General features: G+C 39.0%; 2 protein-coding genes across 2 annotated transcripts in view; both read left to right on the forward strand.

The window, feature by feature from the left end:
• The window catches only part of ctnnbl1 (catenin, beta like 1), a 34290-nt gene extending 30828 nt beyond the window's left edge, over positions 1-3462 (forward strand). The window contains exon 16 of the mRNA XM_057363430.1: positions 3090-3462. Coding sequence (XP_057219413.1) covers positions 3090-3178 — 89 coding nt within the window. The 3' untranslated portion in view covers positions 3179-3462. The remainder of the gene's footprint in view (positions 1-3089) is intronic.
• Positions 3463-8644: 5182 nt separating this feature from the next.
• LOC130572033 (V-set and transmembrane domain-containing protein 2-like protein) overlaps positions 8645-16926 on the forward strand; it is a 31154-nt gene continuing 22872 nt past the window's right edge. Inside the window, exon 1 of the mRNA XM_057363439.1 lies at positions 8645-8915. Coding sequence (XP_057219422.1) covers positions 8798-8915 — 118 coding nt within the window. The 5' untranslated portion in view covers positions 8645-8797. The remainder of the gene's footprint in view (positions 8916-16926) is intronic.

The raw sequence follows: 16926 nt of genomic DNA on the forward strand, positions 1-16926 counted from the left end.
GTCAATGCCATTGTTCATATATTAAGCCACACATCGCTCTATACCCAGGGATCCTTTTAAAAGATCGAATGACATGCTAAAAAACAAGTATGTGATCTGCATGATTGAAGAAATGTAATACAGTTTATGTAGTTTTATTTCTCATTCATTACTGTCTCAAGCAAAGACAGTGCAGCTTCAAAGAGACACGAGCCAATAGCGCTTGAGCGTGAGCTCTGTCAGAGCGTTTCATTGGTTGAATGTACTGACTGAACACGCCCTTCACTGAGAGAACGAGTCAATTGAGTCAAAATGAGACTGAATGAACTGCTACATGTCGTTCATGGTCTAATATTCTCTGTGTTACAACAATGCATATCCAGTAGTTACTCAACTTTTCTGAAAAATAAAGGTAATGACCTGGTTTCATTTAATTCCAAGGTAAAGTAAATTATGTCGAAACGGTTAAATCTTTGTAATGGAACATTTAATTACACCAATTAAATGAGTTAATCCAGATAGATTTTAGTAGACTAAATATAATGTAGATTTCGTGATAAAACTATGATAAATTGGGATGACTAAAACTAAATTGCATTTTAGTCAAAAGACTATGACTAAAACTAAATCAAAATTTGCTGTCAAAATTGACACTGATCTTAATTCTAATTTTAATAATAAGCCTTAAAATGTTAAAATTCTTTATTAAGTTGTATGTGCAACAAAATAATTTACTGAAATTGTTTTGAAAATAAATGTTATTTAAATTTTTAATTTTGTTCAGAATATCGAGATGTGTATCGTATTGTGAACCCAACATTGAGATATGTACCGAATCGAGAGTGTATCGTTACACCCCATGTGCTGCTAGAGTAGTGCAAAAACAAGATGAACATGTTATAGGAGAAATTAGGGAGGAATCGCAGTTTGCTTCCTGATTGGGCTGATGGCATTTTTTACTGCATTTTCCTCTGATTACAAACCAAAGAAAGCTGGCAACCTAAAACGTGTAACAGACTTCCTTTGTACTTAAAACGTTTTTCTGTTTATCCGTTTGATTAAAATCTTGACAAACAAAGAGACAGTCCAGCCAGAAACCAACATTTTTGTCATCAGTTATTCTCCCTCACGTGGTTGCAAATCTGTATACACTCTTTCTTCTGAAGATATTTTGACAAATGTCTTTTTGTGTCCGTACAGTGGAAGTCAATGGGGTTCAGTGTTGTTTGGTTATCAACATTCTTCAAAATATCTTCTTTTGTGTTCTGAAGAAGAAAGAAACTCATGAAGGATTGACATGACATGAGGGTGAATAAATGATGAAAGAATTTTCATTCTGGGTGACCTATCCCTTTAAATGCCTTCTTTGCTTGCTATACTTAATAGGGTATATGCCGAATGTAACGTGACTAAACCGGTAAACTGGTCTCGTTACATCCGCTTGGTAGAAAAGAGAATTAACAGTATTAACTATCAGCGATATCTTTGGATTTTTAAGATAATCAGCTAACCTAGCTAGCTGTTTCCTTTTTTGGGGGTGTTTTGTGCTATTTTAATGATCAAATGTCTATGAGAAGAAAAATGTTAAATGTTTATATATCAATCTGCTCATGTGATGGGCATCGATTTTGATGATCTTTGGTTGCTAATTTAAAGGCATTTTGAGTAAAACGGCTCTTTATGTAATGAAGCGCATACATTCCATTAACTTCCATTCATACGCATGCGAATGTGTCAGACCGGAAACGCAAGCCCATCCGTCAAGTTTTATGAACTCTGACCTGCGAATTAGCGTCACGTGAGTGCGTGAGACCAATAGAAATGGCATTAAACCGGATGCGATGAGACTTGTTTTCTGGTTTCTGCATGTGATGTGACGTTTGGCATAAACCCTATTTTGTCCAGATTTCATATGTAAAGCCTCACTTCACACTGCTAACACAAGGATTGAGGTTCTGTGATAGCTAGTGATGATGTTTTACTGCAGATATTCAGAAAAGCAAACGCCTACAGACTCCACAGCGCTCTGAGGCCGGTTCTGTGACTCACACGTACAGTAGTGTGCCATACTGTTATGCGTGTGACCTTGAGCTCTGTGTGCCGGGGAGCAAGAGGAAGTTTTCAGCATCTTTGAGCTCATAGTGGATAATCCCCCCTCAAATCATCCAGCACACAGACACCCACAATCCCTCCCCGTGTTACTGCCGCCACTTTTCCAGCCCTCTGGCTTGTGTCTCAATGTGGCGCTTTGCTTTTGCTTCTCCTTAACCATCTTATTGATTTATTTATTTCTTTTTCGTTGGGTTTGATTCTCTGTCCCTGGGCTTCAGAAGGGTTTAGGAGCTAATCCAAGAGCAGCATGTCTACCTTTCCACGACTGCCACATGCCAACACATTTCTGAAGCGTACACACGCCGTCTTAACGTTTATTATCCTCACACAAACAACACACAGAAAACAGATGCCGAAGGATTTCCTACATCAAAGATAAATGGCAGATCTTTAAAAATTCTTACTGTGTTATATAGAGTTCAAGAACATTGACACAGATTGTGAAACGTTGGCTTGATCACAAAAAAGTCCTGAAGGGTGATAAAAGTCTGGTTCTTGGCGTATGTTGTCTTTATGGTAAAAGCCTGCAGCTCTTTGGGTTCTTGGGCACTGTTCCAGTCGCTGCAGGTTGCTGGAAACTGGAGTGTCCTGAATTAGCCCCGGACCTCAATCAAACCGGGCGATACGATCGGAGTCAAGCGCACGCTCTCAACGGCACACATCAAAGCAAAGCGCTCTTCAAGCTTTCTCGTGTGTTTAAGGAAGGGTGCTTCCTAAATCCCAGTACCTCAAACCCCAGACAGAGATTTTATAAATCAGCCGAGTTTATGAAGGAGGGATTGAAAATAAACTCTGTTGGGCAGTCGAGAGATGTGTGACTAATTTTGACGTAATAATACTTTCAGGGATACAAATTCTCACTTTGATTTTTGTATATTTCAGGATTAAAGTATGCACACCGTCCGTTGAGACGGCATTAGGACGGGTTTTTGGCAGGGCTTGTGGTGCACATGAAATTCATCCAAATGACTAAACATTTTTTCTCTCTCGTGTTTCAGAATATGCAGAAAGCATTGGTGACGGCAAGAGTGAAGAATTTAAAGAAAGCGAGCAGAAGAGGATTATGGAACTGCTTGAGAACTTCTGAACGTCCACCGCCGTGTCCTCTGTAAATAGAGTTTGTGTTTTAGTTGATGTCTAGGTGATGCTTCATCGACATCTTTCTGTGTGTGAACTTCAGATCCTGTCCTAAACTCTTCTGTTTGCAAAAACAGAGACTGAAATATGAACATTTGTGGGGTTGATGATTTCCCAACAGCTTTAGAATGGACTCTATATTGTATCTGCGGGAAAAAAGATTTTTGTGTACAATTTAGATTTTGTTTTTGATACAAATTATCAAATAAATTGGGATTAAAATGTTTGCTTTTATTCATCTTGTGGTTTACTTCTTTGCTAGGTTTCATTTATAATTTAATCTCTTATTTTGCTCTCTTGTGCTAAAACATGTTTTAGGAAACATTGCATCTCTACTCTCCAGCATTTCTCAGACAGCGGACATCTGTATTTATCATCTTATCTTTCAGATTCTCTTTGTAAAATAAGGGGTGATTGAGCATGTGACCCAGTCTTAAGTAGCACAGGAGTCAAAATTATTTTTCTTTTATGCCAAAAATCATGAGGATATATTAAGTAAAGATCGTGTTCCATGAAGATATTTTGTAAATATCCTACCGTAAATATATAAAAAAACTTCATTTTTGTGAGTGGATGCAGCAAAAAAAAGCCGGAAACACACCTACAAACTTCACTCGCTGCTGCCGCTCTTTGGGAATTACTCACTCAAGTTTGGTATCTATGTAAAGCTTAGAATTTCTGCTTTCAGCTTCATCTACTCTCCACAACGTCATTACAGCGGTACGCCAATAGAGAGCGTTAAAACAAACCTGGTTCTTCTTAGCAACGGCCTGCTACAGCTCCTCTGATGGACAACTTTCAAGGCTATTTTCTCAATATTTTGATTGTTCTGCACCCTCAGATTCCAGAGTTTTAAATAGTTGTAGCTCGGCCAAATATTGTCCTATCCTAACAAACCATACATCAATGGAAAGCTTATTCAGCTTTCAGATGATGTATGAGTCTAAATTTAAAAATATTGACCCATAAGACTGGTTTTGTTGTCCAGGGTCATGGCCATGAAGTTGTGTGTTAATATTTCTTGATGGCTTAAATTTGTGGCAGTGGTGGTCATTCAGCCATTCACCTTAAATCCGTCTTTAATCTAAATTGAGCCGATGTACTTGAATACACATTACTGGTCTTATGGCGGAAAATGTCACTGTGGTGCTAAATAAGAAGTGTAGTCTTGATAATCGTTTATCCAAACGCGTTGAAAGCTTCACATTGATAGTGATTACATCGACAAACATCACCGCACTGTTGGTTGCATTAGATGACATTCTATTTTTGTTTAGTTTGTTGTATTTGGAGCTCAGCGTGTGTTAATTTTGAACCCTGTGTTGATTTCTCTCATTTAAATGCTATAGCTGCTGTGCTTTTAATGGCATTAATTTGATGTTTGTCCAGTGGCAATGAGCCAGAGATTTTCCATTCCTTTCAAATAGCAGACCTGCTGAGCTGGTGAAGATGACACTACAGCTCTCTCCGTCTCTAACCTCGCTTACATTCCCATCACCGGCTGCCTCTCTCCCACGGGCTTAGCGCGTATATTGCAAAGGGCTGGAACGGTTTGGTGTATAAAGAGACAGTTTGCTTACTAAGCTCTCCTACCTTATGGACTTTTAGCTGAAGGTGAGAATGATTTTTTAAAGCTCAAGAGCCAAATTGAATCAATCCGGTGGGATTCTTCAGCAGGGGGAGCCGGGCCATTACGGAGGATTTATACTCACTGGAGGGCCATAGCTTTAAAGCGGACATTATGTAAGGAAATTATTATTGTAACCAAAACATCTCTGTGTGGCTGCCGGTCTCGATGAAGCGACGAGAAGAGAAAGACGGTTTCACAAACTAATTAAGTGCCGCAGACTCATTACGGCTGGCGCTTTATCACACATTGACAGGCCGAGGCCCCTGTGGTCATTGTGTGCTTCAGAGCGGCCTGTAGTCTCAGCCTCCGACAGCACAATCACCGGCTGCCCACTGTATAGTCCCTCACCGTCACAATGTACACGGAGAGAGTCGAAAGTTTAAATGTGATCAGGGTTTGTTGATGGGCATAATATACCTTTTCAAAATGTTTATGAAGTTCAAATTTATGTCAGTCATCAAAAATATGTAAGCTTGCTGACAGCAAAACTAAAAAGATTGGTTTAAATCAACCTAGAAAATGTCTATATTTGAACCCACTGAGGATTGAAACAACCCAGCATGTTTTACAGTGTCGATTTACAGTACTGATGTGACTATTATGACATAATGATTGTTTTTAAAGTGGTATTTAGTTTCCAGGATCTTCAGAAGAGCAGGATTTGATTGCTGAACGTGAGACATGCAGGTTTTTTATTACTCGTAATACAATGAGTGCATTTTGAGAAAGTACCAACCAATGGGTTTGGATCTGATTTTTTTCTGGTCTGTCAAGTACATCAAACGTCTGACGAAGTACTTCTATATCCACAAGCAGAACTGTGTCCCGTAGAACAATAAACCGTAACCACAAAGTGAGGGATAGTTCACCCGAAAAATGACTATTCTTTCATCGTTTCATTTGTCTTGCATTCTTGCAAATCTTGATTTGACTTGATTTCTTCTGAAAAACACAAACAAAGATTTTTTTTAAGCATAATGTTAACAAAACAACATTGAACCCCATTGACTTCCATTGTATGCCACTGAGACATTTCTCAAAATATCTTCTTTTGTGTTCAACTGAAGAAAGTCATACAGGTTTGAAACAACGTGAATAAAGGATGACAACATTTTCTCGGGGTGAACTATTCTTTTTACCATGGTTTTGCTACAGTATCAGTTTTACCATGGTATTTGTAGTAAAACCGGTTACACAAATGGTAATCAATACACCATAAAACCCATGGTTAGTAAATATTACTACAATAAAACCTAATATTTGTAAGGGGACAGAGTCAAGTCTAAAATATTTGTAAGGGATGGAAGCTCATTACATAAGTCTATACATGTTTCCTGCTGTTTTTGCTTAAAAAGACTATTTGAATTCAAGTTTGTCTCTGTTTTTTTACTGTGGTACAATTGAGTTCATATTTAAGAATAAAAAGAGCTCTAGTGATTGTTAATCTTCATGTTTAAATGGGCAGTTCACGGTCAGAATACTCTGTGATGAAGACCAGACATCTTGCCTGAAGTAAAAGTCTAGTCGGGCACAACTAACGCTTTGACGCACCATGAGAACTCATCAGAGACACAATGCATCTCCCCGTCTCTGTCCATTGTCTCTGAGTGATAACTTTCTGTCCCGCAGCCCGGCGACACGCGCACAAGCCATTATCTTCCTGACACTTTCTCGGCACGTTCTCTTTTGTTTATCCACCCGGCCTGTCCTCTGAGGAGCTCCGCTCTCATGCTCGCGCCCGACGCTTCTGGCATATTAAATATTCTCTGGCCGTCCTTTCCGTGCTGCTGTTGGCAAAGAACGGCTTTATTTGTGAGATCTCTGTATTTCCCTCTATCTCTGGAGGTCAGTGATTGCCACCGGTTCTCGTTGTTACCAGGGAGATGCTTTGCAGAAAGAGGGAGGTGTAAATACTGTAGAGGAATGCCGACAATTGGAGGAGGAGGCGATGTGAGACAGTTACCCATCTGTTGAATTGTACGATGTGATGAATTGTGTGTGTATGTGTGTGCCGGCGTGCATGCACAAGCAGGAGCGTTATTGATGCCCCTCTGCCAAGGCATTAAACTTGAAATGCAAATGACTGGTAACTACAGACCGGGGCGAACGCCCGGTGCTCTTCAAGGACGCGCTCATTACCGTTGTGATGCTTGTCGGCGGAGCTTGCCAATCACTCTTGTCTCGCCGGTTTGCCGTGGCGGGCGGGGGCCGCAGCAGCTCACGCAGAGCAACATCTGCTTCCCCCCACACCTCCCCGTCCGAAATCACCGCTTTAAAAAGCGGCACGGGTTATTTGCATTTCGAACTGACGGGAAGGGCAGGTATCCCAGCACGCATCTCTTATCAGTGATTATGACACCGGCGCGCTAACGGTGATTCAACAGCAATTTCACAGCCCAGAGAGCTCAGAATAATTGTCTTTCTCCTTGTGATTGAGTTGAGCTTTGTGAGTGCAGGTTTCTCCTCCTCAGAGAAGATAAACAGACACAGAACTGCAATGACAACGCTAGGTTGGACCCACCTTACCGTCGGAGTGTCGTGCTGGTCGCAGGTTGTGCGTCCGTGTTTATTCTGTGCGTCACAGAAATCCTTCCCTGCATACTTGAGGATGCCTGAAAACATTTAAGAATGTTTTTTACTCACACAGAAAGCACTTTGGTGGTATCTTGTTTTATCACATGGGTAATGCCATGGAACTATCTGATTTTTATATTAATACACTGCACCATAGTAACTAAAATTTAATTGTATTAAATGTCACAAAATGCTTTTTAGTACTTTAAGGTATTTGCACTTGTGTTATGTTATGGTGAAATAAAATTTTTTGGGGCGGTTATAATTTTTAAATACGCAAGAAAAAACCCACATGCAAAACTGTGGTGTGATGCTGCAGTATACTTTCGTATTTACTATAGTAAATTGTAGTATACTTCAGAGCATTATAGTGATTTCTGCAATTTGTTATTGTTTACCTCGGGTGTCTATACTATTAATTATATCGAATTGATAAACTGTCGTAAGTACAGTACTTTACAACTTTAATATTTACTGTGGTAAGGTTCAAGAACACTATAGTATCTAGAAAGTTCTCCTACTGAATTTTTTCCTGTGGGATAAATGTCATATGACCTAAATTATTTTAAATAAGACTCACAATTAATGGATACTAAAAACATACTATTCTGGTGATACTTTACGCATTAAGTATTTAACAGTCCGCATACTTATAGACTGGCTAACTATTAAATGTGTTTTAATAGTAAATTACGTAAATTTGCCACGGCTATCGGAAGGGGTGTTTGCACGTGCTACTGTCTTGACGGCACACAGCCCTTTACCGCATTGCATAGCACATTAGCAGCTTTCATTACCATAAATTCTTAAAGATCTTTTACTCTTATCTTACCAATTCTTACTCTTTGTTTTCAGGACCTTGTATTGCGACAACTAGGACGAAACAATAGTTGGTATCCTCTTCGGTATTAATACTTCAATATTATTTGTCTGCATTAATATCATTACAAATTCTGATCACGCTTTATTAACAACCCATAAAACCCGTTGACATATTTACAGCTGCTGGTAACATTCACCTCAGAGACGTCATTTTACACCCTAAAAACAACGACGACATTTACCTCAGTTTACCGCAGACCGTTTGCGCAAAATCTCTCTGTGAGATTACTCCGCTTAATTGAAATTCCCTAATGTCACTACCCTCTCCCAGCGCCGCGTCCTTCCGCCGCGTCGGTTAGATCCGGCCAGTTTCTCCTCGCGGAGAATCAAAGCGCGTCAGTGGGCGACTGCAAACGAACGCAGCCGCTCTCACTCTCTCCTGTCAGAACAAAGCCCGCCAGAAACCCCTCAGCACACCTGGATTTATCTCTTAAAGCCGTGTATTTTCACCTGATGTAAAAGAGTGCTTGACAGGGAGCAGTGATGGGCGCGTTTGGAGTGATTCTGAGGAGTTTACACTGTGTGGGACTCTACATCCAACTTAGTGCCAGTCTCAGACAAGCTGGAAGCGACGACGTGGAAAACCACATATCCAGCAACGGTAAGAATTGCGGAATTGTTCGGTTTCTGTACACGAATGGGTTGCAGGTGGTGTAATTTTGGACCAGAACCTTGCGCAAACGGAGCAGTGGTGATGCGCAAAGCAGGTGCATCTTCAACACATCCAGTCCCTCAGAACCGTGCCATCATTATTGACAGGTGGTACCATGGTACTGTGATGGTAATACCTGGGAACTTTATTATATGCCATAGTAATGATTCATTGCCTTATATACTTTGGTATTTTGATTTAGGCTATGTAAAAAAATACCAAGTTATTATCATCATAGTAGTGTGTGCATTCAATCTTAGCATTACCTTTGTTCAAATTGGTGTTCCACAGCTATTTATAAATGTACCATATATGTTCTATAGTTCTGTGATGGTATGAGCTTTTATGGTACTGAATGAATACCATATTTATATACTGGGGTAATTGAATTACCATCAGGGTATATTCCATAACATTTATTAAATACAGTTGTAGCTGCTACGTCTTATTCTATATGTGATTTCTAAAAAAAGAAGGGGGAGAAATCAAAGTTTTGTAAATGTAAATTTTAGTCAAAGCTATAATTCCTATGTATAGTATGCTGGAAATGGGTAGTGCAACACATTTACATATTTCTAAATATACAGTACTATATAGTATTTATGAATATGAAATGCACTGAAAAATATAAAGAATGCGTCTCGCATGAACATTCCGTATTCATACGTGAAGTTTTGACAGTTGCATGAACAATAGATGACTAATGCATTGAATAAAGCAGAGCTGATGAAGCCAGGCAGGCATCAAACCGATGAAAGCGTTCACGGGCTGGATTGTGGGTCGCTCACCATGAAATTATAAGGCAGAATGTGATCGGGCTAGATATTCATGAGGAATATTAAAAAGAGAAGTTAGAATCTGTTCTGAATTAGATGACATGCAGGCCTGTGTATTCAAATGATCTTAAGACTGGACAATTTGTTAGATCTGCACTATAGGACTAAACTCAAGGCTATTTTATACAGATCAGAGGTACCTTCGTTTATTTGCAATTGTTGATTTATCCACTTTTGAATAAGCAAAGTATAAATTTGGACCTGCAAGGTTCTTGTATTTATAAAGCAGCTGAAATATATTTGCATCAATGCACAGGTCCCACGCCATCGTCAAATGTAAGAAATTAGAAATTATATTTTGCTTAATTCTTTAAAAAGACGAACAAGCACATTTTTTCCACAAATCTCATTACTGTAGTGCATAGCATCTCATTTTCATTACTGAGTGACTGTATACTTATGCTAATATGTTGTTATTTTTTTGTCAAGTGTTTATACTACAATATACCATTAGTGTTTAAAAAAAGGTTGCATTATAGTAATGAGAATTTACTGAAGGGGCGTTTAATCGTGAAAGTAATTTCACAGTGTAAAAAAATCTTTCTGACGCTGTCTACTTACGCAAAGTATATATTTCGATTTTTGATTTCGATTCTGAGTGACATTTAATGACATTCGCCCACTCAGGCCATCCAGAATGTTCTTGTGTAATTGTTCGTTTTTGCGAAACAGAAATGCTGTCATTGTGTCGTGATCAGCAGCTGTTGCCGTATTCAATACCTTCACCTTTATTTTAAGCCTGCTGGGAAAACTGTTGTGTTCGGTAACAAGCCTTAATTAATGTCAACAGCAACTTTAAACCTCTGTTTTCCTCTGACCTCATAGTAATGAAACAAAGAGTGGAGACCCATTAGACCTCGCGCTAACACCAGCACACATCACATGAATAGCAATGGCTTGAGCTTGAATCTCATTTTCTACACCCAGAGAGTTTTCATTACACTCGCGTTTCATAGAGCGATTGTGAAAGTGCATCTTAATGCATCCGAGCTCCAAACATCCTGACGTCTTCAGCCATTTTACTCTGAGAATTACACTTGGTCTGTGCTGTTCTTACTAATAAAGCCAGTAAGAACTCAAAATCCTGTTCACTTTAGATTTGTGAATTTATTTGAGATTTGAGTTAGTTAGAGTCACAGTTTATGTCTGGAGTTGCTTTCTGCTCTCTGGTTGTTTAGAGGTCTCCGACTGATCTGTCCTGATTATCTCACCTGTAACCTTGTAATTCACCCCAAAGTGTTGTGTTTTTCTGTACGTGTGTGTGTTGTGGTCGGTCGAAAGCTGAAAGAAAGAGCAAAGCAGCAAAGATTAAACAATCTGTAAGAACAATTCTAATATATACTTATATCAAGTTTTTCCTTCAAAGTTAATATTATGTGATTGATGTTCTTTCACAAAAAAGCCAGAGTTGTATTCTGTTCATGGGTGCATTTAGAAAGAACTGTCTGGGTCAAATGTTATTCCCCAAGTCCATAGAAATATGTGGGAACTTTACTTTAGTTCACCCAAAAATGACAATTCTGTCATGAATTACTCATCCTCAAGTTGTTCCAAACTTATATGCATTTCTTTGTTCTGTTGAACACAAAGAAAGATATTTGGAAGAATGTTAGCAACTGGCAGTTCTGGGGCATCATTTACTACCATGGTAGGAAAAATAACACAAAAGATATTTTGAAGAATTTAGGAAAGCAAAAAGTTCTGGGCCACCTTTGACTACAATTTTAATTTCGTCTACTATGGTAGTAAATGGTTATAACATTAGTCCAAATATCTTTCTTTGTTTTTATTCAGATTTATTCAGGTTTGGAAAACTAGAGGGTAAGTCATTCATGACAGAATTGTCATTTTTGGGTGAACTATCCTATTAAGATTTCCTTAAAGAATGATTATTTCTCACAGTGTTTGTGTGTGTTTGTTTGCGAGGTCTCTGCAATAAATGTTCCTTGCAGTTTTTAACACGTCGGTTACTGTTTTATTTACTGTGAAGAAACAGCTACAGTCAGCTCAGGATAATAACTGTCTGGTTTACTATCTCCGTGGGGAAGGCCATAGGCGTAATGTTTTTTATACTGTACAAACTGTATATCTTATCCCCTAACCCTAAAGATCGTAGAAAACTTTTTACATTTTTAGATTTTTAAAAAATATTGTTCTGTACAATTTATAAGCTTTTTTGCCCATGGGGACCTCAATTTTGGTCCCCACGGTGACACGAGTCCCCATGAGTTGGTGAGCATTCAGGTTTCGGTCCCCACCGGGATATACAAACATGAACACACACACACCAGAAACTTTATTCGGTCACACACAAACAGTAATTTCAGTAGCCGTCACTCACAGCACTGACCACTGACATTTGTTGCCGGTTTGTTTGATTTTTCTTCGTTGGATGGCACTTGGTCTTGTGCACTTTGATTCAGGTCTCTCTCAATCTCTCCGGCATGTTTCTGTGTCTCTAAAAAACGGACAGTGTGACGATGTGTCTTGCAGCCCACACGCAGTCACGATTCACACGTGTGTGCACTTCACCGATGTAAGACTTGCATGAAGGACATGTGTGTGTGTGTGCGTGTGTGTGTGTGCGTGTGTGTGTGTGTGTGTGTGTGTGTGTGTGTGTGTGTGTGTGTGTGTGTGTGTGTAATCTAGCTACATTGTAAATTATTTTATTGTCAGTTTCCGTTTGATGTGCTTTATAGAGTCATAAGGGTTTATGATGGTGAAGTTATTAGTTATAAATATAATGATGATGGTGATGAACTTGTTCATGTGGATAACACTGGTCGTATAAGACCACCGTGCTGGGAAATTATAATGTTGAACTTTAAAATCTTATTTTATAGTATTACATTTTTTTTATCAATAATTTTGCATGTTTGGTCAGTAAAAAAACAAGCACTATAGTACTCTAGTGAGCTGTCTAATATAGATAGTGACTTTTAAAGGCAGCAACCTAATTAAAACCTAGTTTAATAGTTAGCTTGTAAATGACATTCATTTTTTATTGAAAAATCCCGTCACCAGGAAAGCTGTCATATTTTTTTCCTATTTTATATATTTTTTTAAGATCACAATTGCACGAAAGTCTCAACCCACAATGCAGTACGTTTTTAAATGAGTTTGTTGCTAGTAAGCTAACCTTGCAATATACAAATGAGCACATAAAGCTTTGAAACAGACCTTTACTGTAAAGACAGGACTGTAAAAAAAGCGTTTGTAATATTGAGGCTCTTAGTGAACATCGTTTGGCACGAAACGGACTATAGCTTTAGATTAGTTTGGGGAATGTTTTTGGCTCCACGTCATTTCTCATTTTCTCGGTTCCTTCTGCGGTGAAATTATACACTCTTCACTTCAGAAACACTTCAGAAATGCAGTTTCTTCAAGGAGTGACGGACAGCAGAATAGAGGATTTAAAACAGCGAGTGTTTCGTGTGGATCACACCAGCTTTTCAGGAATTTTAATACTTTAAAGTCCCAGTGAAATTAAAAATGACAATGCCTATTTTTTCATTAAAAATAGTGCAGCGTTTATTGTAAATACTATCAATGTGGGTTATTCTCTTTTTAAAATTCTTGTGCCCTCATAATCTTTAGCTAAAATCTGAAAATGCACTTCCGTCCTGCAGTGACTATCCATCTTAAATTATGAACGTTAGAAGGCTTGGGCGGAGCATCCGTTAACTCCTCCCCTTCAACTGTCAGTCTGCTGCCAGGTCCATTTCAAATGCAACGGGTGTTGTTATACATCCAATCAAATCGCAGAGAAAGACGAAAGCCACGCCCACTAGTTTTCTCATTAGAAATTCCGTTTCAATCGGAAATACGTCAAAATACAGAAGTAAAAACGATCTCAATTTTCAGTTCACGATGACTTTAACACAAGTCTTGTGGATGAATAGTTTGTTTGTCATGAAGAATTTTATATCATTTTATATGTATAAGTATTTTATATCGTTCATGTCATTATTTATTCCCCCTCATGGGGTTGTAAATCTGTATGTGACTCTTTCTTCAGTGGAACACCAAAGAAGTTATTTTGAGAAATGTCTCAGTGGTTTAGTGTTCATACAATGGAAGTCAATGGGGATTTGATTATTAACATTCTTCAAAATATTTTCTTTTGTGTTCCACATAAAAAATAAATTCAGGATTGGGATGACATGAAAAGTGAGTGAACGATTTTCCTTCTTGAGTGAAGTATCTCTTTAAGCCTCAGACAGTTTAAAGACGGACGGTCATTTATTTCTCTTAACACGAAGTCAATGGGTTAACTGTCAGATCAGCATGTGTTCCAGACCCTGAACCTCTTGTCATTCACTGGTCACTATCTCTCTCACCTGGCTGTCTGTCTGTCTCTGTTTCACAGCGAGACATCCAATCAGTGTGTGTGTTTTTATCTGGAGGCGTTTGCTCATCTGTGATTCCCTGTTGAGCATTAAATGAAATGAAAAAGAAATGTAGCAAATGTTTGTGAAGGTTAAATGTTAACGGGATGCTGTTGCACTTGCGTGTTCTTTTTTTTCTTTTTTTAATGTTCCTTTCTTTTTGTGTGTTTTTTTCTTTTAATTATTTACTTGCTCTTTCAGTCTCTCTCTTTGTCTCTATTTCACTCTCTGACTCTCTTTTTTGTATTTTTGTCAATATTTATCAAATTTGTTGTTTACAGTTTAGGCGCTGCGGTTACACATTCTTTTTTCTTTATTTCATTCATTTTTTGCTTGTATCTCTCATTCTTCCTTTTTATCCTTAATTTGTAATTTCAGTCTCTCTCTGTTTTTGTTTTTGTTTCTCTCTTTCTCTCTTTTTTTTTGTATTTTTGTCAAATATTTATCAAATCTATCAGTTGATGTTAGGTGCTGCTGACACATTCTTTTTGGGATTTCTTTCATTTCTTTTTTGCTCGTATCTCTCATTATTCCTTTCATTCTTAATTTTTACTTTCAGTCTCTCTCTCTCTTTCTCCATGTGTCTTTGCTTCTCTCTCTCTCTCTTTGTGTTCTCAGGAAGCTTATGGTCTAGTCTTTCCTCTCTTTGTGACGGCCATCTTTTCCTCCTGCCTTGATGTAAAGAGCAGAGAGAGACATGGAGAGTCTGAATTATCCTCAGAAGGGTGCTACCTTATCTCACATTAGACAGATTTCTGCCAGGCCGGCCGTCACACAGCTCCTGGGCAGCCGTTGGCAGAAATCGTCTGCTGGCACAGAGAGAGAGAGAGAGAGCGATGAGTGATTCGACTCCATGTCCTCTCCAAACAGAGCTTTAGCTTCACACACTCTCTCAAACACTCGCCGCTGGTCTTTTGTTTGCCCGTGAGTGCTGAATCCACAGGACACAGCAGTGAAGATGATCTGTGGCGTTCCAGCGCTCGGGTTAATTGAAGCGTGCGTGTTGAGTGTTGGGACTTCGCACAATTGCTACAGAACGGGACAAATGAAGACGTGCGATGTTAAATAAGCCTGTTTAATTAGCTCTGTTTACAACCCAACATTCACTTACTCAGCCGCTTTACCTGAGCTCTCGCCAAACACACACACAAACACACTTGTACCGCCACCTGCTCTCATGCTGTGGCTGTTTTTATGGTCGCTCGCAGACGGTCGATGGACCGAACACAAACCGTCTGATGTGTTTTGCACCCAAAAGGGGCTGAAATTGCAAGCTGTAATCTCATTGGCTGCTTTCTCATTGGCCTCCCGATACGATACACATCACGATAAATGGGTCACGATACAATATATTGCTATGCATTTCGATACGATACACATTTGCGATATATTGCAATACTTTAAATAGAAAATGTAAAAAGTAGAGCTAGAAATACAACATGCTGTGCACCAGCGGGGTTTTCTGTAAGGATAAGTGTAAAAACATCCCTTACCTCTGCGGAGTGGCCATGATGTGTGATATTCATGGACCTTTAGATCAGAGGTTTGGTTTCTCAAACTGTGGACTGCGCCCCTCAAGTGGGTAGCTCAGGGGAATAAGGCGGCTCACGCAAGTCACTTGGCTGTTGTGGTGCATTACAGTTAAAACACCGAACATGGGCAGTATAAAACCTCTGGTTCATCCGTGCTGTAAATGCGCTGGTGTCACATCCGTGAAAGCACAATAAATGTCATTGTTACTTTTCTTAATAAACTTTGTGTCTAATGCACTGCAGTAGCCTATATAGTTATATAAAATAATGCTGTTTGTAGGCTTCTCAAGTCATGACACAAGTCACTTACTTGTGTCATGACTTGAGAAGCCTACAAACAGCATTATTTTATATAACTCATTACTCCATGACTTATTTTGAAAACCAAAGCACACCCACACATCAGCTCTGAGAGCTCCAAGCGTTCTTATATTTTTCGCCATGCTCGCTTCCACTTACTTTTGGCCGTATGTATATGACATGATTTTAAAAAAATATTGATTGTAGAGGTATCACTATCCATACACTATTGAAAAAAAAAATATTGCGATAGTTACATGCATCAATATTTTTGCACAGCCCTAGCTTTTACACACCTTCCAGTATGCTTAGGATGTTTATGTCAGATAAAAGGCCAAGACAGTGGAAGGTAAAAATGCTGAATGCGTGGTCCTGCGTCACTTTGGTAATTAAAAGCTTCGTCTTTATATGTCAAGTTTTTATCATTCAGAGTTTTCCTGCAGTTGTGTGTTTGGTTAGAGAGAGACTGAGGTGTGAAGAAGATGTCTGTGTGTGTTTGCTGTCATGCGGGGGTGTAGTGTGGCTACTTCATCTGTTTGTTTATTCATTTCATTACTGTTGCATTTAATAATTCATTCAACTTTCTGTGGTCCTCTCTCTACTTTAATGATTCACCAGCGCCCTGTGTGTGTTTGTGCGTATGTTTCGCTGTGTGTGTCTCTGTGCGTATGTTTCGCTGTCTGTGTGTGCGTGTGTGTGTGCGTGTGTGTGTGTGTATTTGTGTGGGAAGGGTAAACCCTACGGTATGGGGACAAAATGTCCCCACAAAGATGGCAATATCCAAAACCCTTGTCCTTGTGGGGACATTTTTTGGTCCCCATGAGGAAACAAGCTTATAAATCATACAGAATGAACTTTTGTGAAAATGTAAAAGAGCAGACAGTTGTGTGTGATTGTTAGGGTT

The sequence above is a fragment of the Triplophysa rosa genome, linkage group LG21 (genome assembly GCF_024868665.1).
Source record: "Triplophysa rosa linkage group LG21, Trosa_1v2, whole genome shotgun sequence".
Classification (NCBI taxonomy): domain Eukaryota; kingdom Metazoa; phylum Chordata; class Actinopteri; order Cypriniformes; family Nemacheilidae; genus Triplophysa; species Triplophysa rosa.